At 55.6% G+C, this 21,274-nt stretch overlaps 1 protein-coding gene across 1 annotated transcript in view; it reads left to right on the top strand.

Moving 5' to 3' along the window:
* Positions 1–21,274, top strand: part of cpxm2 (carboxypeptidase X (M14 family), member 2) — a 128,749-nt gene that overhangs the window by 91,389 nt on the left and 16,086 nt on the right. The window contains exon 13 of the mRNA XM_055901702.1: positions 18,160–18,259. Coding sequence (XP_055757677.1) covers positions 18,160–18,259 — 100 coding nt within the window. The remainder of the gene's footprint in view (positions 1–18,159; positions 18,260–21,274) is intronic.

Here is a 21,274-nt window from a genome sequence, read left to right as displayed (position 1 = left end):
CGCAGAGTCCAGAGAGGGGGCAGAGTCCAGAGAGGGGGCAGAGTCCAGAGAGGGCGTAGAGTCCAGAGAGGGGGCAGAGTCCAGAGAGGGCGCAGAGTCCAAAGAGGGCGCAGAGTCCAGAGAGGGCGCAGAGTCCAGAGAGGGGGCAGAGTCCAGAGAGGGGGCAGAGTCCAGAGAGGGGGCAGAGTCCAGAGAGGGGGCAGAGTCCAGAGAGGGTGCAGAGTCCAGAGAGGGTGTAGAGTCCAGAGAGGGGGCAGAGTCCAGAGAGGGGGCAGAGTCCAGAGAGGGTGTAGAGTCCAGAGAGGGTGTAGAGTCCAGAGAGGGTGTAGAGTCCAGAGAGGGTGTAGAGTCCAGAGAGGGTGTAGAGTCCAGAGAGGGTGTAGAGTCCAGAGAGGGTGTAGAGTCCAGAGAGGGTGTAGAGTCCAGAGAGGGTGTAGAGTCCAGAGAGGGGGCAGAGTCCAGAGAGGGGGCAGAGTCCAGAGAGGGCACAGAGTCCAGAGAGGGCGTAGAGTCCAGAGAGGGCGCAGAGTCCAGAGAGGGCGTAGAGTCCAGAGAGGGGGCAGAGTCCAGAGAGGGGGCAGAGTCCAGAGAGAGGGTGTAGAGTCCAGAGAGAGGGTGTAGAGTCCAGAGAGAGGGTGTAGAGTCCAGAGAGGGCGCAGAGTCCAGAGAGAGGGCGCAGAGTCCAGAGAGAGGGCGCAGAGTCCAGAGAGAGGGCGCAGAGTCCAGAGAGAGGGCGCAGAGTCCAGAGAGAGGGCGCAGAGTCCAGAGAGAGGGCGCAGAGTCCAGAGAGGGCGCAGAGTCCAGAGAGGGCGCAGAGTCCAGAGAGGGCGCAGAGTCCAGAGAGGGCGCAGAGTCCAGAGAGGGCGCAGAGTCCAGAGAGGGCGCAGAGTCCAGAGAGGGCGCAGAGTCCAGAGAGGGCGCAGAGTCCAGAGAGGGCGCAGAGTCCAGAGAGGGCGCAGAGTCCAGAGAGGGCGTAGAGTCCAGAGAGGGCGTAGAGTCCAGAGAGGGCGTAGAGTCCAGAGAGGGCGTAGAGTCCAGAGAGGGCGTAGAGTCCAGAGAGGGCGTAGAGTCCAGAGAGGACGCAGAGTCCAGAGAGGGCGTAGAGTCCAGAGAGGACGCAGAGTCCAGAGAGGGCGTAGAGTCCAGAGAGGGCGTAGAGTCCAGAGAGGGCGCAGAGTCCAGAGAGGGCGCAGAGTCCAGAGAGGGCGCAGAGTCCAGAGAGGGCGTAGAGTCCAGAGAGGGCGTAGAGTCCAGAGAGGGCGTAGAGTCCAGAGAGGGCGTAGAGTCCAGAGAGGGCGTAGAGTCCAGAGAGGGCGTAGAGTCCAGAGAGGGCGTAGAGTCCAGAGAGGGCGTAGAGTCCAGAGAGGGCGTAGAGTCCAGAGAGGGCGTAGAGTCCAGAGAGGGCGTAGAGTCCAGAGAGGGCGTAGAGTCCAGAGAGGGCGTAGAGTCCAGAGAGGGCGTAGAGTCCAGAGAGGGCGTAGAGTCCAGAGAGGGCGTAGAGTCCAGAGAGGGCGTAGAGTCCAGAGAGGGCGCAGAGTCCAGAGAGAGGGCGCAGAGTCCAGAGAGGCCGCAGAGTCCAGAGAGAGGGCGTAGAGTCCAGAGAGGGCGCAGAGTCCAGAGAGGGCGCAGAGTCCAGAGAGGGCGCAGAGTCCAGAGAGGGGGCAGAGTCCAGAGAGGGGGCAGAGTCCAGAGAGGGCGTAGAGTCCAGAGAGGGGGCAGAGTCCAGAGAGGGCGCAGAGTCCAAAGAGGGCGCAGAGTCCAGAGAGGGCGCAGAGTCCAGAGAGGGGGCAGAGTCCAGAGAGGGGGCAGAGTCCAGAGAGGGGGCAGAGTCCAGAGAGGGGGCAGAGTCCAGAGAGGGTGCAGAGTCCAGAGAGGGTGTAGAGTCCAGAGAGGGGGCAGAGTCCAGAGAGGGGGCAGAGTCCAGAGAGGGTGTAGAGTCCAGAGAGGGTGTAGAGTCCAGAGAGGGTGTAGAGTCCAGAGAGGGTGTAGAGTCCAGAGAGGGTGTAGAGTCCAGAGAGGGTGTAGAGTCCAGAGAGGGTGTAGAGTCCAGAGAGGGTGTAGAGTCCAGAGAGGGTGTAGAGTCCAGAGAGGGGGCAGAGTCCAGAGAGGGGGCAGAGTCCAGAGAGGGCACAGAGTCCAGAGAGGGCGTAGAGTCCAGAGAGGGCGCAGAGTCCAGAGAGGGCGTAGAGTCCAGAGAGGGGGCAGAGTCCAGAGAGGGGGCAGAGTCCAGAGAGAGGGTGTAGAGTCCAGAGAGAGGGTGTAGAGTCCAGAGAGAGGGCGCAGAGTCCAGAGAGAGGGTGTAGAGTCCAGAGAGAGGGTGTAGAGTCCAGAGAGAGGGTGTAGAGTCCAGAGAGAGGGTGTAGAGTCCAGAGAGAGGGTGTAGAGTCCAGAGAGAGGGTGTAGAGTCCAGAGAGAGGGTGTAGAGTAAAGAGAGAGGGTGTAGAGTAAAGAGAGAGGGCGTAGAGTCCCGAGAGGGCGTAGAGTCCCGAGAGGGCGTAGAGTCCAGAGAGGGCGTAGAGTCCAGAGAGGGCGTAGAGTCCAGAGAGGGCGTAGAGTCCAGAGAGGGCGCAGAGTCCAGAGAGGGCGCAGAGTCCAGAGAGAGGGCGCAGAGTCCAGAGAGAGGGCGCAGAGTCCAGAGAGAGGGCGCAGAGTCCAGAGAGAGGGCGCAGAGTCCAGAGAGAGGGCGCAGAGTCCAGAGAGAGGGCGCAGAGTCCAGAGAGAGGGCGTAGAGTCCAGAGAGAGGGCGTAGAGTCCAGAGAGAGGGCGCAGAGTCCAGAGAGAGGGCGCAGAGTCCAGAGAGAGGGCGCAGAGTCCAGAGAGGGCGCAGAGTCCAGAGAGGGCGCAGAGTCCAGAGAGGGCGCAGAGTCCAGAGAGGGCGCAGAGTCCAGAGAGAGGGCGCAGAGTCCAGAGAGAGGGCGCAGAGTCCAGAGAGGGCGCAGAGTCCAGAGAGAGGGCGCAGAGTCCAGAGAGAGGGCGCAGAGTCCAGAGAGAGGGCGCAGAGTCCAGAGAGAGGGCGCAGAGTCCAGAGAGAGGGCGCAGAGTCCAGAGAGTGCGCAGAGTCCAGAGAGTGCGCAGAGTCCAGAGAGAGGGCGCAGAGTCCAGAGAGAGGGCGCAGAGTCCAGAGAGAGGGCGCAGAGTCCAGAGAGAGGGCGCAGAGTCCAGAGAGAGGGCGCAGAGTCCAGAGAGAGGGCGCAGAGTCCAGGGAGGGCGTAGAGTCCAGAGAGGGCGTAGAGTCCAGAGAGGGCGTAGAGTCCAGAGAGAGGGTGTAGAGTCCAGAGAGAGGGTGTAGAGTCCAGAGAGAGGGTGTAGAGTAAGGAGAGAGGGTGTAGAGTCCCGAGAGGGCGTAGAGTCCAGAGAGAGGGTGTAAAGTCCAGAGAGAGGGTGTAGAGTCCAGAGAGAGGGTGTAGAGTCCAGAGAGAGGGTGTAGAGTCCAGAGAGAGGGTGTAGAGTGCAGAGAGCGCGTAGAGTCCAGAGAGGGCGTAGAGTCCAGAGAGGGCGTAGAGTCCAGAGAGGGCGTAGAGTCCAGAGAGGGCGTAGAGTCCAGAGAGGGCGTAGAGTCCAGAGAGGGCGTAGAGTCCAGAGAGGGCGTAGAGTCCAGAGAGGGCGTAGAGTCCAGAGAGGGCGTAGAGTCCAGAGAGGGCGTAGAGTCCAGAGAGGGCGTAGAGTGCAGAGAGGGCGCAGAGTCCAGAGAGAGGGCGCAGAGTCCAGAGAGGCCGCAGAGTCCAGAGAGAGGGCGTAGAGTCCAGAGAGGGCGCAGAGTCCAAAGAGGGCGCATAGTCCAGAGAGGGCGCAGAGTCCAGAGAGGGGGCAGAGTCCAGAGAGGGGGCAGAGTCCAGAGAGGGCGTAGAGTCCAGAGAGGGTGTAGAGTCCAGAGAGGGTGCAGAGTCCAGAGAGGGGGCAGAGTCCAGAGAGGGCGCAGAGTCCAGAGAGAGCGCAGAGTCCAGAGAGGGGGCAGAGTCCAGAGAGGGGGCAGAGTCCAGAGAGGGCGTAGAGTCCAGAGAGAGGGCGCAGAGTCCAGAGAGAGGGCGCAGAGTCCAGAGAGGGCGCAGAGTCCAGAGAGGGCGCAGAGTCCAGAGAGGGCGCAGAGTCCAGAGAGGGCGCAGAGTCCAGAGAGGGCGCAGAGTCCAGAGAGAGGGCGCAGAGTCCAGAGAGAGGGCGCAGAGTCCAGAGAGAGGGCGCAGAGTCCAGAGAGAGGGCGCAGAGTCCAGAGAGAGGGCGCAGAGTCCAGAGAGAGGGCGCAGAGTCCAGAGAGAGGGCGCAGAGTCCAGAGAGAGGGCGCAGAGTCCAGAGAGAGGGCGCAGAGTCCAGAGAGAGGGCGCAGAGTCCAGAGAGAGGGCGCAGAGTCCAGAGAGAGGGCGCAGAGTCCAGAGAGAGGGCGCAGAGTCCAGGGAGGGCGTAGAGTCCAGAGAGGGCGTAGAGTCCAGAGAGGGCGTAGAGTCCAGAGAGGGCGTAGAGTCCAGAGAGGGCGTAGAGTCCAGAGAGGGCGTAGAGTCCAGAGAGGGCGTAGAGTCCAGAGAGGGCGTAGAGTGCAGAGAGGGCGCAGAGTCCAGAGAGAGGGCGCAGAGTCCAGAGAGGCCGCAGAGTCCAGAGAGAGGGCGTAGAGTCCAGAGAGGGCGCAGAGTCCAAAGAGGGCGTATAGTCCAGAGAGGGCGCAGAGTCCAGAGAGGGGGCAGAGTCCAGAGAGGGGGCAGAGTCCAGAGAGGGGGCAGAGTCCAGAGAGGGCGTAGAGTCCAGAGAGGGGGCAGAGTCCAGAGAGGGCGCAGAGTCCAGAGAGGGCGCAGAGTCCAGAGAGGGTGCAGAGTCCAGAGAGAGGGTGTAAAGTCCAGAGAGAGGGTGTAGAGTCCAGAGAGAGGGTGTAGAGTCCAGAGAGAGGGCGTAGAGTCCAGAGAGAGGGCGTAGAGTCCAGAGAGAGGGCGTAGAGTCCAGAGAGAGGGCGTAGAGTCCAGAGAGAGGGCGTAGAGTCCAGAGAGAGGGCGTAGAGTCCAGAGAGGGCGCAGAGTCCAGAGAGGGCGCAGAGTCCAGAGAGGGCGCAGAGTCCAGAGAGGGCGCAGAGTCCAGAGAGGGCGCAGAGTCCAGAGAGGGCGCAGAGTCCAGAGAGAGGGCGCAGAGTCCAGAGAGAGGGCGCAGAGTCCAGAGAGGGCGCAGAGTCCAGAGAGAGGGCGCAGAGTCCAGAGAGAGGGCGCAGAGTCCAGAGAGAGGGCGCAGAGTCCAGAGAGAGGGCGCAGAGTCCAGAGAGAGGGCGCAGAGTCCAGAGAGAGGGCGCAGAGTCCAGAGAGAGGGCGCAGAGTCCAGAGAGTGCGCAGAGTCCAGAGAGTGCGCAGAGTCCAGAGAGAGGGCGCAGAGTCCAGAGAGAGGGCGCAGAGTCCAGAGAGAGGGCGCAGAGTCCAGAGAGAGGGCGCAGAGTCCAGAGAGAGGGCGCAGAGTCCAGGGAGGGCGTAGAGTCCAGAGAGGGCGTAGAGTCCAGAGAGGGCGTAGAGTCCAGAGAGAGGGTGTAGAGTCCAGAGAGAGGGTGTAGAGTCCAGAGAGAGGGTGTAGAGTAAGGAGAGAGGGTGTAGAGTCCCGAGAGGGCGTAGAGTCCAGAGAGAGGGTGTAAAGTCCAGAGAGAGGGTGTAGAGTCCAGAGAGAGGGTGTAGAGTCCAGAGAGAGGGTGTAGAGTCCAGAGAGAGGGTGTAGAGTGCAGAGAGGGCGTAGAGTCCAGAGAGGGCGTAGAGTCCAGAGAGGGCGTAGAGTCCAGAGAGGGCGTAGAGTCCAGAGAGGGCGTAGAGTCCAGAGAGGGCGTAGAGTCCAGAGAGGGCGTAGAGTCCAGAGAGGGCGTAGAGTCCAGAGAGGGCGTAGAGTCCAGAGAGGGCGTAGAGTGCAGAGAGGGCGCAGAGTCCAGAGAGAGGGCGCAGAGTCCAGAGAGGCCGCAGAGTCCAGAGAGAGGGCGTAGAGTCCAGAGAGGGCGCAGAGTCCAAAGAGGGCGTATAGTCCAGAGAGGGCGCAGAGTCCAGAGAGGGGGCAGAGTCCAGAGAGGGGGCAGAGTCCAGAGAGGGCGTAGAGTCCAGAGAGGGCGTAGAGTCCAGAGAGGGTGTAGAGTCCAGAGAGGGTGCAGAGTCCAGAGAGGGGGCAGAGTCCAGAGAGGGCGCAGAGTCCAGAGAGGGGGCAGAGTCCAGAGAGGGGGCAGAGTCCAGAGAGGGGGCAGAGTCCAGAGAGGGCGTAGAGTCCAGAGAGAGGGCGCAGAGTCCAGAGAGAGGGCGCAGAGTCCAGAGAGGGCGCAGAGTCCAGAGAGGGCGCAGAGTCCAGAGAGGGCGCAGAGTCCAGAGAGGGCGTAGAGTCCAGAGAGGGCGCAGAGTCCAGAGAGGGCGCAGAGTCCAGAGAGGGCGCAGAGTCCAGAGAGGGCGCAGAGTCCAGAGAGAGGGCGCAGAGTCCAGAGAGAGGGCGCAGAGTCCAGAGAGAGGGCGCAGAGTCCAGAGAGAGGGCGCAGAGTCCAGAGAGAGGGCGCAGAGTCCAGAGAGAGGGCGCAGAGTCCAGAGAGAGGGCGCAGAGTCCAGAGAGAGGGCGCAGAGTCCAGAGAGAGGGCGCAGAGTCCAGAGAGAGGGCGCAGAGTCCAGAGAGAGGGCGCAGAGTCCAGAGAGAGGGCGCAGAGTCCAGAGAGAGGGCGCAGAGTCCAGAGAGAGGGCGCAGAGTCCAGAGAGAGGGCGCAGAGTCCAGAGAGAGGGCGCAGAGTCCAGAGAGAGGGCGCAGAGTCCAGGGAGGGCGTAGAGTCCAGAGAGGGCGTAGAGTCCAGAGAGGGCGTAGAGTCCAGAGAGGGCGTAGAGTCCAGAGAGGGCGTAGAGTCCAGAGAGGGCGTAGAGTCCAGAGAGGGCGTAGAGTGCAGAGAGGGCGCAGAGTCCAGAGAGAGGGCGCAGAGTGCAGAGAGGGCGCAGAGTCCAGAGAGAGGGCGCAGAGTCCAGAGAGGCCGCAGAGTCCAGAGAGAGGGCGTAGAGTCCAGAGAGGGCGCAGAGTCCAAAGAGGGCGTATAGTCCAGAGAGGGCGCAGAGTCCAGAGAGGGGGCAGAGTCCAGAGAGGGGGCAGAGTCCAGAGAGGGCGTAGAGTCCAGAGAGGGGGCAGAGTCCAAAGAGGGCGCAGAGTCCAAAGAGGGCGCAGAGTCCAGAGAGGGCGCAGAGTCCAGAGAGGGCGCAGAGTCCAGAGAGGGGGCAGAGTCCAGAGAGGGGGCAGAGTCCAGAGAGGAGGCAGAGTCCAGAGAGGGTGTAGAGTCCAGAGAGGGGGCAGAGTCCAAAGAGGGGGCAGAGTCCAGAGAGGGGGCAGAGTCCAGAGAGGGGGCAGAGTCCAGAGAGGGTGTAGAGTCCAGAGAGGGTGTAGAGTCCAGAGAGGGTGTAGAGTCCAGAGAGGGTGTAGAGTCCAGAGAGAGGGCGTAGAGTCCAGAGAGGGCGTAGAGTCCAGAGAGGGCGTAGAGTCCAGAGAGGGCGTAGAGTCCAGAGAGGGCGTAGAGTCCAGAGAGGGCGCAGAGTCCAGAGAGGGCGTAGAGTCCAGAGAGAGGGCGCAGAGTCCAGAGAGGGCGCAGAGTCCAGAGAGGGCGCAGAGTCCAGAGAGGGCGCAGAGTCCAGAGAGGGCGCAGAGTCCAGAGAGGGCGCAGAGTCCAGAGAGGGCGCAGAGTCCAGAGAGGGCGCAGAGTCCAGAGAGGGCGCAGAGTCCAGAGAGGGCGCAGAGTCCAGAGAGGGCGCAGAGTCCAGAGAGGGCGCAGAGTCCAGAGAGGGCGTAGAGTCCAGAGAGGGCGTAGAGTCCAGAGAGGGCGTAGAGTCCAGAGAGGGCGTAGAGTCCAGAGAGGGCGTAGAGTCCAGAGAGGGCGTAGAGTCCAGAGAGGGCGTAGAGTCCAGAGAGGGCGTAGAGTCCAGAGAGGGGGCAGAGTCCAGAGAGGGGGCAGAGTCCAGAGAGGGCGTAGAGTCCAGAGAGGACGCAGAGTCCAGAGAGGGCGCAGAGTCCAGAGAGGGCGCAGAGTCCAGAGAGGGCGCAGAGTCCAGAGAGGGCGCAGAGTCCAGAGAGGGCGTAGAGTCCAGAGAGGGCGTAGAGTCCAGAGAGGGCGTAGAGTCCAGAGAGGGCGTAGAGTCCAGAGAGGGCGTAGAGTCCAGAGAGGGCGTAGAGTCCAGAGAGGGCGTAGAGTCCAGAGAGGGCGTAGAGTCCAGAGAGGGCGTAGAGTCCAGAGAGGGCGTAGAGTCCAGAGAGGGCGTAGAGTCCAGAGAGGGCGTAGAGTCCAGAGAGGGCGTAGAGTCCAGAGAGGGCGTAGAGTCCAGAGAGGGCGTAGAGTCCAGAGAGGGCGTAGAGTCCAGAGAGGGCGTAGAGTCCAGAGAGGGCGTAGAGTCCAGAGAGGGCGTAGAGTCCAGAGAGGGCGTAGAGTCCAGAGAGGGCGTAGAGTCCAGAGAGGGCGTAGAGTCCAGAGAGGGCGTAGAGTCCAGAGAGGGCGTAGAGTCCAGAGAGGGCGCAGAGTCCAGAGAGGCCGCAGAGTCCAGAGAGAGGGCGTAGAGTCCAGAGAGGGCGCAGAGTCCAGAGAGGGCAGAGTCCAGAGAGGGGGCAGAGTCCAGAGAGGGCGGAGAGTCCAGAGAGGGGGCAGAGTCCAGAGAGGGCGCAGAGTCCAAAGAGGGCGCAGAGTCCAAAGAGGGCGCAGAGTCCAGAGAGGGGGCAGAGTCCAGAGAGGGGGCAGAGTCCAGAGAGGGGGCAGAGTCCAGAGAGGGGGCAGAGTCCAGAGAGGGTGTAGAGTCCAGAGAGGGTGTAGAGTCCAGAGAGGGTGTAGAGTCCAGAGAGGGTGTAGAGTCCAGAGAGGGTGTAGAGTCCAGAGAGGGTGTAGAGTCCAGAGAGGGGGCAGAGTCCAGAGAGGGGGCAGAGTCCAGAGAGGGGGCAGAGTCCAGAGAGGGCTCAGAGTCCAGAGAGGGCGTAGAGTCCAGAGAGGGCGTAGAGTCCAGAGAGGGCGCAGAGTCCAGAGAGGGCGTAGAGTCCAGAGAGGGGGCAGAGTCCAGAGAGGGGGCAGAGTCCAGAGAGAGGGTGTAGAGTCCAGAGAGAGGGTGTAGAGTCCAGAGAGAGGGTGTAGAGTCCAGAGAGAGGGTGTAGAGTCCAGAGAGAGGGTGTAGAGTCCAGAGAGAGGGTGTAGAGTCCAGAGAGAGGGTGTAGAGTCCAGAGAGAGGGTGTAGAGTAAAGAGAGAGGGTGTAGAGTCCCGAGAGGGCGTAGAGTCCCGAGAGGGCGTAGAGTCCAGAGAGGGCGTAGAGTCCAGAGAGGGCGCAGAGTCCAGAGAGAGGGCGCAGAGTCCAGAGAGAGGGCGCAGAGTCCAGAGAGAGGGCGCAGAGTCCAGAGAGAGGGCGCAGAGTCCAGAGAGAGGGCGCAGAGTCCAGAGAGAGGGCGCAGAGTCCAGAGAGAGGGCGCAGAGTCCAGAGAGAGGGCGCAGAGTCCAGAGAGAGGGCGCAGAGTCCAGAGAGAGGGCGCAGAGTCCAGAGAGAGGGCGCAGAGTCCAGAGAGAGGGCGCAGAGTCCAGAGAGAGGGCGCAGAGTCCAGAGAGAGGGCGCAGAGTCCAGAGAGAGGGCGCAGAGTCCAGAGAGAGGGCGCAGAGTCCAGAGAGAGGGCGCAGAGTCCAGAGAGAGGGCGCAGAGTCCAGAGAGAGGGCGCAGAGTCCAGAGAGAGGGCGCAGAGTCCAGAGAGAGGGCGCAGAGTCCAGAGAGAGGGCGCAGAGTCCAGAGAGAGGGCGCAGAGTCCAGAGAGAGGGCGCAGAGTCCAGAGAGAGGGCGCAGAGTCCAGAGAGAGGGCGCAGAGTCCAGAGAGAGGGCGCAGAGTCCAGAGAGAGGGCGCAGAGTCCAGAGAGAGGGCGCAGAGTCCAGAGAGAGGGCGCAGAGTCCAGAGAGAGGGCGCAGAGTCCAGAGAGAGGGCGCAGAGTCCAGGGAGGGCGCAGAGTCCAGAGAGGGCGTAGAGTCCAGAGAGAGGGCGTAGAGTCCAGAGAGAGGGCGTAGAGTCCAGAGAGAGGGCGTAGAGTCCAGAGAGAGGGCGTAGAGTCCAGAGAGAGGGCGTAGAGTCCAGAGAGAGGGCGTAGAGTCCAGAGAGGGCGTAGAGTCCAGAGAGGGCGTAGAGTCCAGAGAGGGCGTAGAGTCCAGAGAGGGCGTAGAGTCCAGAGAGGGCGCAGAGTCCAGAGAGGGCGTAGAGTCCAGAGAGGGCGTAGAGTCCAGAGAGGGCGTAGAGTCCAGAGAGGGCGTAGAGTCCAGAGAGGGCGTAGAGTCCAGAGAGGGCGTAGAGTCCAGAGAGGGCGTAGAGTCCAGAGAGGGCGTAGAGTCCAGAGAGGGCGTAGAGTCCAGAGAGGGCGTAGAGTCCAGAGAGGGCGTAGAGTCCAGAGAGGGCGTAGAGTCCAGAGAGGGCGTAGAGTCCAGAGAGGGCGTAGAGTGCAGAGAGGGCGCAGAGTCCAGAGAGAGGGCGCAGAGTCCAGAGAGAGGGCGCAGAGTCCAGAGAGAGGGCGCAGAGTCCAGAGAGAGGCCGCAGAGTCCAGAGAGAGGGCGTAGAGTCCAGAGAGAGGGCGTAGAGTCCAGAGAGGGCGCAGAGTCCAAAGAGGGCGCAGAGTCCAGAGAGGGCGCATAGTCCAGAGAGGGCGCAGAGTCCAGAGAGGGGGCAGAGTCCAGAGAGGGGGCAGAGTCCAGAGAGGGCGTAGAGTCCAGAGAGGGGGCAGAGTCCAGAGAGGGCGCAGAGTCCAAAGAGGGCGCAGAGTCCAGAGAGGGCGCAGAGTCCAGAGAGGGCGCAGAGTCCAGAGAGGGCGCAGAGTCCAGAGAGGGGGCAGAGTCCAGAGAGGGGGCAGAGTCCAGAGAGGAGGCAGAGTCCAGAGAGGGTGTAGAGTCCAGAGAGGGGGCAGAGTCCAAAGAGGGGGCAGAGTCCAGAGAGGGGGCAGAGTCCAGAGAGGGGGCAGAGTCCAGAGAGGGTGTAGAGTCCAGAGAGGGTGTAGAGTCCAGAGAGGGTGTAGAGTCCAGAGAGGGTGTAGAGTCCAGAGAGAGGGCGTAGAGTCCAGAGAGGGCGCAGAGTCCAAAGAGGGCGTAGAGTCCAGAGAGGGGGCAGAGTCCAGAGAGGGGGCAGAGTCCAGAGAGGGGGCAGAGTCCAGAGAGGGCGTAGAGTCCAGAGAGGGCGTAGAGTCCAGAGAGGGCGTAGAGTCCAGAGAGGGCGTAGAGTCCAGAGAGGGCGTAGAGTCCAGAGAGGGCGTAGAGTCCAGAGAGGGCGTAGAGTCCAGAGAGGGCGCAGAGTCCAGAGAGGGGGCAGAGTCCAGAGAGGGCGCAGAGTCCAGAGAGGGGGCAGAGTCCAGAGAGGGCGTAGAGTCCAGAGAGAGGGCGCAGAGTCCAGAGAGGGCGCAGAGTCCAGAGAGGGCGCAGAGTCCAGAGAGGGCGCAGAGTCCAGAGAGGGCGCAGAGTCCAGAGAGGGCGCAGAGTCCAGAGAGGGCGCAGAGTCCAGAGAGGGCGCAGAGTCCAGAGAGAGGGCGCAGAGTCCAGAGAGAGGGCGCAGAGTCCAGAGAGAGGGCGCAGAGTCCAGAGAGAGGGCGCAGAGTCCAGAGAGAGGGCGCAGAGTCCAGAGAGAGGGCGCAGAGTCCAGAGAGAGGGCGCAGAGTCCAGAGAGAGGGCGCAGAGTCCAGAGAGAGGGCGCAGAGTCCAGAGAGAGGGCGCAGAGTCCAGAGAGAGGGCGCAGAGTCCAGAGAGAGGGCGCAGAGTCCAGAGAGAGGGCGCAGAGTCCAGAGAGAGGGCGCAGAGTCCAGAGAGAGGGCGCAGAGTCCAGAGAGAGGGCGCAGAGTCCAGAGAGAGGGCGCAGAGTCCAGAGAGGGCGTAGAGTCCAGAGAGGGCGTAGAGTCCAGAGAGGGCGTAGAGTCCAGAGAGGGCGTAGAGTCCAGAGAGGGCGTAGAGTCCAGAGAGGGCGTAGAGTCCAGAGAGGGCGTAGAGTGCAGAGAGGGCGCAGAGTCCAGAGAGAGGGCGCAGAGTCCAGAGAGGCCGCAGAGTCCAGAGAGAGGGCGTAGAGTCCAGAGAGGGCGCAGAGTCCAAAGAGGGCGTATAGTCCAGAGAGGGCGCAGAGTCCAGAGAGGGGGCAGAGTCCAGAGAGGGGGCAGAGTCCAGAGAGGGCGTAGAGTCCAGAGAGGGGGCAGAGTCCAGAGAGGGCGCAGAGTCCAAAGAGGGCGCAGAGTCCAGAGAGGGCGCAGAGTCCAGAGAGGGCGCAGAGTCCAGAGAGGGGGCAGAGTCCAGAGAGGGGGCAGAGTCCAGAGAGGAGGCAGAGTCCAGAGAGGGTGTAGAGTCCAGAGAGGGGGCAGAGTCCAAAGAGGGGGCAGAGTCCAGAGAGGGGGCAGAGTCCAGAGAGGGTGTAGAGTCCAGAGAGGGTGTAGAGTCCAGAGAGGGTGTAGAGTCCAGAGAGGGTGTAGAGTCCAGAGAGAGGGCGTAGAGTCCAGAGAGGGCGCAGAGTCCAAAGAGGGCGTAGAGTCCAGAGAGGGGGCAGAGTCCAGAGAGGGGGCAGAGTCCAGAGAGGGGGCAGAGTCCAGAGAGGGCGTAGAGTCCAGAGAGGGCGTAGAGTCCAGAGAGGGCGTAGAGTCCAGAGAGGGCGTAGAGTCCAGAGAGGGCGTAGAGTCCAGAGAGGGCGTAGAGTCCAGAGAGGGCGTAGAGTCCAGAGAGGGCGTAGAGTCCAGAGAGGGTGTAGAGTCCAGAGAGGGGGCAGAGTCCAGAGAGGGGGCAGAGTCCAGAGAGGGCGCAGAGTCCAGAGAGGGGGCAGAGTCCAGAGAGGGGGCAGAGTCCAGAGAGGGCGTAGAGTCCAGAGAGAGGGCGCAGAGTCCAGAGAGAGGGCGCAGAGTCCAGAGAGGGCGCAGAGTCCAGAGAGGGCGCAGAGTCCAGAGAGGGCGCAGAGTCCAGAGAGGGCGCAGAGTCCAGAGAGGGCGCAGAGTCCAGAGAGGGCGCAGAGTCCAGAGAGGGCGCAGAGTCCAGAGAGAGGGCGCAGAGTCCAGAGAGAGGGCGCAGAGTCCAGAGAGAGGGCGCAGAGTCCAGAGAGAGGGCGCAGAGTCCAGAGAGAGGGCGCAGAGTCCAGAGAGAGGGCGCAGAGTCCAGAGAGAGGGCGCAGAGTCCAGAGAGAGGGCGCAGAGTCCAGAGAGGGCGTAGAGTCCAGAGAGGGCGTAGAGTCCAGAGAGGGCGTAGAGTCCAGAGAGGGCGTAGAGTCCAGAGAGGGCGTAGAGTCCAGAGAGGGCGTAGAGTCCAGAGAGGGCGTAGAGTGCAGAGAGGGCGCAGAGTCCAGAGAGAGGGCGCAGAGTCCAGAGAGGCCGCAGAGTCCAGAGAGAGGGCGTAGAGTCCAGAGAGGGCGCAGAGTCCAAAGAGGGCGTATAGTCCAGAGAGGGCGCAGAGTCCAGAGAGGGGGCAGAGTCCAGAGAGGGGGCAGAGTCCAGAGAGGGCGTAGAGTCCAGAGAGGGGGCAGAGTCCAGAGAGGGCGCAGAGTCCAAAGAGGGCGCAGAGTCCAGAGAGGGCGCAGAGTCCAGAGAGGGCGCAGAGTCCAGAGAGGGGGCAGAGTCCAGAGAGGGGGCAGAGTCCAGAGAGGAGGCAGAGTCCAGAGAGGGTGTAGAGTCCAGAGAGGGGGCAGAGTCCAAAGAGGGGGCAGAGTCCAGAGAGGGGGCAGAGTCCAGAGAGGGGGCAGAGTCCAGAGAGGGTGTAGAGTCCAGAGAGGGTGTAGAGTCCAGAGAGGGTGTAGAGTCCAGAGAGGGTGTAGAGTCCAGAGAGAGGGCGTAGAGTCCAGAGAGGGCGCAGAGTCCAAAGAGGGCGTAGAGTCCAGAGAGGGGGCAGAGTCCAGAGAGGGGGCAGAGTCCAGAGAGGGGGCAGAGTCCAGAGAGGGCGTAGAGTCCAGAGAGGGCGTAGAGTCCAGAGAGGGCGTAGAGTCCAGAGAGGGCGTAGAGTCCAGAGAGGGCGTAGAGTCCAGAGAGGGCGTAGAGTCCAGAGAGGGCGTAGAGTCCAGAGAGGGTGTAGAGTCCAGAGAGGGTGTAGAGTCCAGAGAGGGGGCAGAGTCCAGAGAGGGGGCAGAGTCCAGAGAGGGCGCAGAGTCCAGAGAGGGGGCAGAGTCCAGAGAGGGGGCAGAGTCCAGAGAGGGCGTAGAGTCCAGAGAGAGGGCGCAGAGTCCAGAGAGAGGGCGCAGAGTCCAGAGAGGGCGCAGAGTCCAGAGAGGGCGCAGAGTCCAGAGAGGGCGCAGAGTCCAGAGAGGGCGCAGAGTCCAGAGAGGGCGCAGAGTCCAGAGAGGGCGCAGAGTCCAGAGAGGGCGCAGAGTCCAGAGAGAGGGCGCAGAGTCCAGAGAGAGGGCGCAGAGTCCAGAGAGAGGGCGCAGAGTCCAGAGAGAGGGCGCAGAGTCCAGAGAGAGGGCGCAGAGTCCAGAGAGAGGGCGCAGAGTCCAGAGAGAGGGCGCAGAGTCCAGAGAGAGGGCGCAGAGTCCAGAGAGAGGGCGCAGAGTCCAGAGAGAGGGCGCAGAGTCCAGAGAGAGGGCGCAGAGTCCAGAGAGAGGGCGCAGAGTCCAGAGAGAGGGCGCAGAGTCCAGAGAGAGGGCGCAGAGTCCAGAGAGAGGGCGCAGAGTCCAGAGAGAGGGCGCAGAGTCCAGAGAGAGGGCGCAGAGTCCAGAGAGAGGGCGCAGAGTCCAGAGAGAGGGCGCAGAGTCCAGAGAGAGGGCGCAGAGTCCAGAGAGAGGGCGCAGAGTCCAGAGAGAGGGCGCAGAGTCCAGAGAGAGGGCGCAGAGTCCAGAGAGAGGGCGCAGAGTCCAGGGAGGGCGTAGAGTCCAGAGAGGGCGTAGAGTCCAGAGAGAGGGCGTAGAGTCCAGAGAGAGGGCGTAGAGTCCAGAGAGAGGGTGTAGAGTCCAGAGAGAGGGTGTAGAGTCCAGAGAGAGGGTGTAGAGTAAAGAGAGAGGGTGTAGAGTCCCGAGAGGGCGTAGAGTCCAGAGAGGGCGTAGAGTCCAGAGAGGGCGTAGAGTCCAGAGAGGGCGTAGAGTCCAGAGAGGGCGTAGAGTCCAGAGAGAGGGTGCAGAGTCCAGAGAGAGGGCGCAGAGTCCAGAGAGAGGGCGCAGAGTCCAGAGAGAGGGCGCAGAGTCCAGAGAGAGGGCGCAGAGTCCAGAGAGAGGGCGCAGAGTCCAGAGAGAGGGCGCAGAGTCCAGAGAGAGGGCGCAGAGTCCAGAGAGAGGGCGCAGAGTCCAGAGAGAGGGCGCAGAGTCCAGAGAGGGCGTAGAGACACACAGTCCCTGCAAATCACAATCACATATACACAGTAGTTAAACACACACATACAGCGTGCACACACACAAAAACACATAATTAAGTCCTATACAGATGTACTATCATAATTTGATCACTCTGTTGTCACAGAGAATGGTCCTGTGCAGCAGGACATGCAAACCTGTAGTGTATTTGAGTTTTTAAAACCTGTTTGGGATAGGCGTGCCACTATCGGGACAACTCGACAACATCCGGTGAAATTGCAGAGCACCAAATTCAAGATTGAACTTTTATGAAATCACAAGTGTAATACATCAAAATAAAGCTTAACTTGTTGTTAATCCAGCCACTGTGTCAGATTTCAAAAAGGCTTTACGGCAAAAGCAAACCATGCGATTATCTGAGGACAGCGCCCAGCGAACAAAACATTACATACAGTTACCAGCCAAGTAGATTAGTCACGAAAGTCAGAAATAGCAATAGAATTAATCACTTACCTTTGATGATCTTCATATGGTTGCACTCACAAGACTCCATGTTACACAATAAATGTTCGTTTTGTTCAATAAAGTCCATCTTTATGTATGTCCAAAAGCCTCCGTTTTGTTGGCGCGTTTTGTTCAGTAATCCATTGGCTCAAATGCGGTCACAACAGGCAGACGAAAAATCCAAATAGTACCTGTAAAGTTCGTAGAAACATGTCAAACGATGTTTATAATAAATCCTCAGGTTGTTTTTAGCCTAAATAATCAATAATATTTCAACCGGACAACAACGTCTTCAAAATAAAAGGTAAACAAGAAAGGTGCGCTCTCGGTCGTGCCCGGCAAACAGCTCTGGGGACTTCCCACACTCCACTCACTCAAAATGATCATTCTCCCTAATTTTTCAGAATAAAAGCCTGAAACAACGTCTAAAAACTGTTCACAACTAGTGGAAGCCATAGGGAACGTAATCTGTGTCCTATCCCTTTAAATGGTGGATAGGCTTTCAATGGAAAAACACCCATTTCAAAAGAATGGCACTTCCTGGATGGATTTTCCTCAGGTTTTCGCCTGCCGTATCAGTTCGGTTATACACACAGACATTATTTTAGAGTGTTTTCCATCCAAATCTACTCATTATATGCATATCCTACCTTCTGGGGCTGAGTAGCAGGCAGTTTACTTTGGGCACGCTTTTCATCCAAAATTCCGAATGCTGCCCCCTACCCTAAAAAGGTTTTAAAAATAGGTTTTTAATTCCCACATGAAAATGTCGGACTTGATATGCCGTAACGAAAAATGTATCAACCCCCTATAAAAACGTCCATTAATTATAATCCGTATAATAATACCCAGTTCCTGTTGCTGCAGGATTATTTTCCTGCTGTGAGAAACTGGTCAAATGAAGCGTTGGGCCAGTAACCGAAAGGTTGCTGGATCGAATCCCCGAGCTGACAAGGTAAAAATCTGTCGTTCTGCTCCCTGAACAAGGCAGTTAACCCACTGTTCCCCGGTAGGCCGTCGTAGTAAATAAGAATTTGTTCTTAACTGACTTGCCTCCTTAAATAAAGGTTCAATTAAAAAATTGCAAAAAATATACATATCTAGCAATGCAAATGAATTTCAGATTCAAATAATTTTACTACACAGATCATACACGTAACGTTATCGATCCAGCGAGTAAGATGACGTAACGTTAGCTAGCGAACAGTAAGATAATGTAACGTTAGCTAGCGAACAGTAAGATAACGTAATGCTAGCTAGCGAACCAGTAAGATAATGTAACGTTAGCTAGCGAGCCAGTAAGATCACGTAACGTTAGCTAGCGAGCCAATAAGATAACTTAACGTTAGCTAGCGAACAGTAAGATAACGTAAAGTTAGCTAGCGAACAGTATGCTTTGACTTGCAATGAAATCCACTTCCTGACTAAATTAGAAACGTATAATATCTGAACATGTAGCTAGACTCTTACCTTTATACTAGGATGAGCGCTTCACGGCGGACTGGAACCATTTAACTCTGTTTTGTTTGTAGCTTGTTTGGCCAGCGTTGTGTCAAGTCACTCCGGATCACACTGCCCGGGGCGTGTGCAAAAAAGTAGCCCGTCACAACTTTTTCCAACTGATCTATCGATAGCGCTAAATTCAGGGCATCAATGTTGCTGAGAAAAGTAGCAAAACGTTTGTAGTTCTCGATGGCTAACGTGATATCTTTCAGAAACACAGCAGTAGAAAGGACTGTCAACACACACTGAACAGCTAACGTGATATCTTTCAGAAACACAGCAGTAGAAAGGACTGTCAACACACACTGAACAGCTAACGTGATATCTTTCAGAAACACAGGAGTAGAAAGGACTGTCAACACACTGAACAGCTCACGTTATGTCTTTCAGAAACACAGCAGTAGAAAGGACTGTCAACACACACTGAACAGCTCACGTTATAGACAGAAGCATGCTACATGGCAGACCAATCAGATCTCATCTCTCGTCATGTCCAGCCCACAATTATCTCAGCCAATCATGGATAACGGGAATGTTCCTGACGTTTTCCGTGGCTAAACCAATTAAACTAATATTTTAACAAATTGTATTCGTATTTACAGATTGAATAAACGTTTGCTATTAAGGCACATGAATGTTCACGTGTTCCAGAAGGCATTTCGATCAACGACAACAAGACATTCAAATGCCTCTCCTGCGAAGTAGCGACACGCGACATAGGTATAGCTTCCTGAAACGAATCATATTATATTGTTTAAATATTTATATCAAGGACCACATTGAAAATAATAGTTTTTAAAGCATTCATGTGTCATACTCTGGGTTTCTTGTACTTTTAAATACTGTTACAACTTGTTTTACCCCAAAATAAAATATAATTTCATCAAACTAATATTAAAAATGATACATTCCATATTATTATTGTTGTTATTATTATCATACAGTCAGTTGATCTTTGACCTCTGACCTTTCATGCACAGGTGCATCGTGGGATCAAAGGCATTGTCTGGGACATTCAGGGGCGGGGCATAGCCAACGCCATCATCCAGGTGGAAGGGATCGGCCATGACATCAGAACAGGTAGAGTACATTCTATTATAGTATACTCTGTGTTTTCATTCTGTGTCCATACATACTATAGAGAGATGTATTATAGTATACTCTGTGTTCATACATACTATAGAGAGATGTATTATAGTATACTCTGTGTCCATACATACTGTAGAGAGATGTATTATAGTATACTCTGTGTTCATACATACTATAGAGAGATGTATTATAGTATACTCTGTGTTCATACATGCTATAGAGAGATGTATTATAGTATACTCTGTGTCCATACATACTATAGAGAGATGTATTATAGTATACTCTGTGTCCATACATACTATAGAGAGATGTATTATAGTATACTCTGTGTTCATACATACTATAGAGAGATGTAGTATAGTATACTCTGTGTTCTCATTCTGTGTTCATACATACTATAGAGAGATGTATTATAGTATACTCTGTGTTCATACATACTATAGAGAGATGTATTATAGTATACTCTGTGTCCATACATACTATAGAGAGATGTATTATAGTATACTCTGTGTTCATACATACTATAGAGAGATGTAGTATAGTATACTCTGTGTTCTCATTCTGTGTTCAAACATACTATAGAGAGATGTATTATAGTATACTCTGTGTTCATACATACTATAGAGAGATGTATTATAGTATACTCTGTGTTCTCATTCTGTGTCCATACATACTATAGAGAGATGTATTATAGTATACTCTGTATCCATACATACTATAGAGAGATGTATTATAGTATACTCTGTGTTCATACATACTGTAGAGAGATGTACTATAGTATACTCTGTGTCCATACATACTATAGAGAGATGTACTATAGTATACTCTGTGTCCATACATACTATAGAGAGATGTATTATAGTATACTCTGTATCCATACATACTATAGAGAGATGTATTATAGTATACTCTGTGTTCATACATACTATAGAGAGATGTATTATAGTATACTTTTTGTTCCCATTATGTGTCCATGGATACTATAGAGAGATGTAGTATAGTATACTCTGTGTCCATACATACTATTGAGAGATGTATTATAGTATACTCTGTGTTCATACATACTATAGAGAGATGTATTATAGTATACTCTGTGTCCATACATACTATAGAGAGATGTACTATAGTATACTCTGTGTCCATACAAACTATAGAGAGATGTATTATAGTATACTCTGTTCCCATTCTGTGTCCATGGATACTATAGAGAGATGTATTATAGTATACTCTGTGTTCATACATACTATAGAGAGATGTATTATAGTATACTCTGTGTCCATACATACTATAGAGAGATGTAGTATAGTATACTCTGTGTCCATACATACTATAGAGAGATGTATTATAGTATACTCTGTGTCCATACACACTATAGAGAGATGTATTATAGTATACTCTGTGTTCTCATTCTGTGTCCATACATACTGTAGAGAGATGTACTATAGTATACTCTGTGTCCATACATACTATAGAGAGATGTACTATAGTATACTCTGTGTCCATACATACTGTAGAGAGATGTAGTATAGTATACTCTGTGTTTACATTCTGTGTTCATACATACTATAGAGAGATGTATTATATTATACTCTGTGTCCATACATACTGTAGAGAGATGTAGTATAGTATACTCTGTGTTCATACATACTATAGAGAGATGTACTATAGTATACTCTGTGTCCATACATACTATAGAGAGATGTATTATAGTATACTCTGTGTCCATACATACTATAGAGAGATGTATTATAGTATACTCTGTGTCCATACATACTATAGAGAGATGTATTATAGTATACTCTGTGTCCATACATACTATAGAGAGATGTATTATAGTATACTCTGTGTCCATACATACTATAGAGAGATGTATTATAGTATACTCTGTGTCCATACATACTATAGAGAGATGTATTATAGTATATTCTGTGTCCATACATACTATAGAGAGATGTATTATAGTATACTCTGTTCCCATTCTGTGTCCATGGATCTGACATTACTCCACCAAACCCAGTCCAAAATGCCACTCCAGTAGGTGACATGTCCCGTGTGTATTACCACGTGTGTATCAACCAATGATAATACAATAATACAATCAATGACATAGTAGTACATTGGATATTGTTTTATCTTCATAAAATTCCATCATTAGCATTCTGTAGAACACATCATTAGCATTCTATAGAAAACATCATTAACATTCTATAGAACACATCATTAGCATTCTATAGAACACATCATTAGCATTCTATAGAACACATCAGTAGCATTCTATAGAACACATAAACGAAGGTCATAAACGATATCGTAACCGCCATCGATAGGAAACAATAGTGTGCAGCCGTATTCATTGACCTGGCCAAGGCTTTTGACTGTCAATCACCACATCCTCATTGGCAGACTCGACAGCCTTGGTTTCTCTAATGATTGCCTCGCCTGGTTCACCAACTACTTCTCTGATAGAGTTCAGTGTGTCAAATCGGAGGGTCTGTTGTCCGGGCCTCTGGCAGTCTCTATGGGGGTGCCACAGGGTTCAAATCTTGGACCGACTCTCTTCTCTGTTTACATCAATGATGTCGCTCTTGCTGCTGGTGATTCTCTGATCCACCTCTACGCAGACGACACTATTCTGTATACTTCTGGCCCTTCTTTTGACACTGTGTTAACAACCCTCCAGGCGAGCTTCAATGCCATACAACTCTCCTTCCGTGGCCTCCAACTGCTCTTAAATACAAGTAAAACCAAATGCATGCTCTTCAACCGATCGCTGCCTGCTCCTGCCCGCCTGTCCAACATCACTACTTTGGACGGCTCTGACTTAGAATATGTGGACAACTACAAATACCTAGGTGTCTGGTTAGACTGTAAACTCTCCTTCCAGACCCACATCAAACATCTCCAATCCAAAGTCAAATCTAGAATTGGCTTCCTATTCCGCAACAAAGCATCCTTTACTCATGCTGCCAAACATACCCTTGTAAAACTGACCATCCTACCAATCCT

Source organism: Salvelinus fontinalis, chromosome 37 (genome assembly GCF_029448725.1).
Source record: "Salvelinus fontinalis isolate EN_2023a chromosome 37, ASM2944872v1, whole genome shotgun sequence".
Classification (NCBI taxonomy): domain Eukaryota; kingdom Metazoa; phylum Chordata; class Actinopteri; order Salmoniformes; family Salmonidae; genus Salvelinus; species Salvelinus fontinalis.
This window is presented reverse-complemented; position numbering and strand designations above follow the sequence as displayed.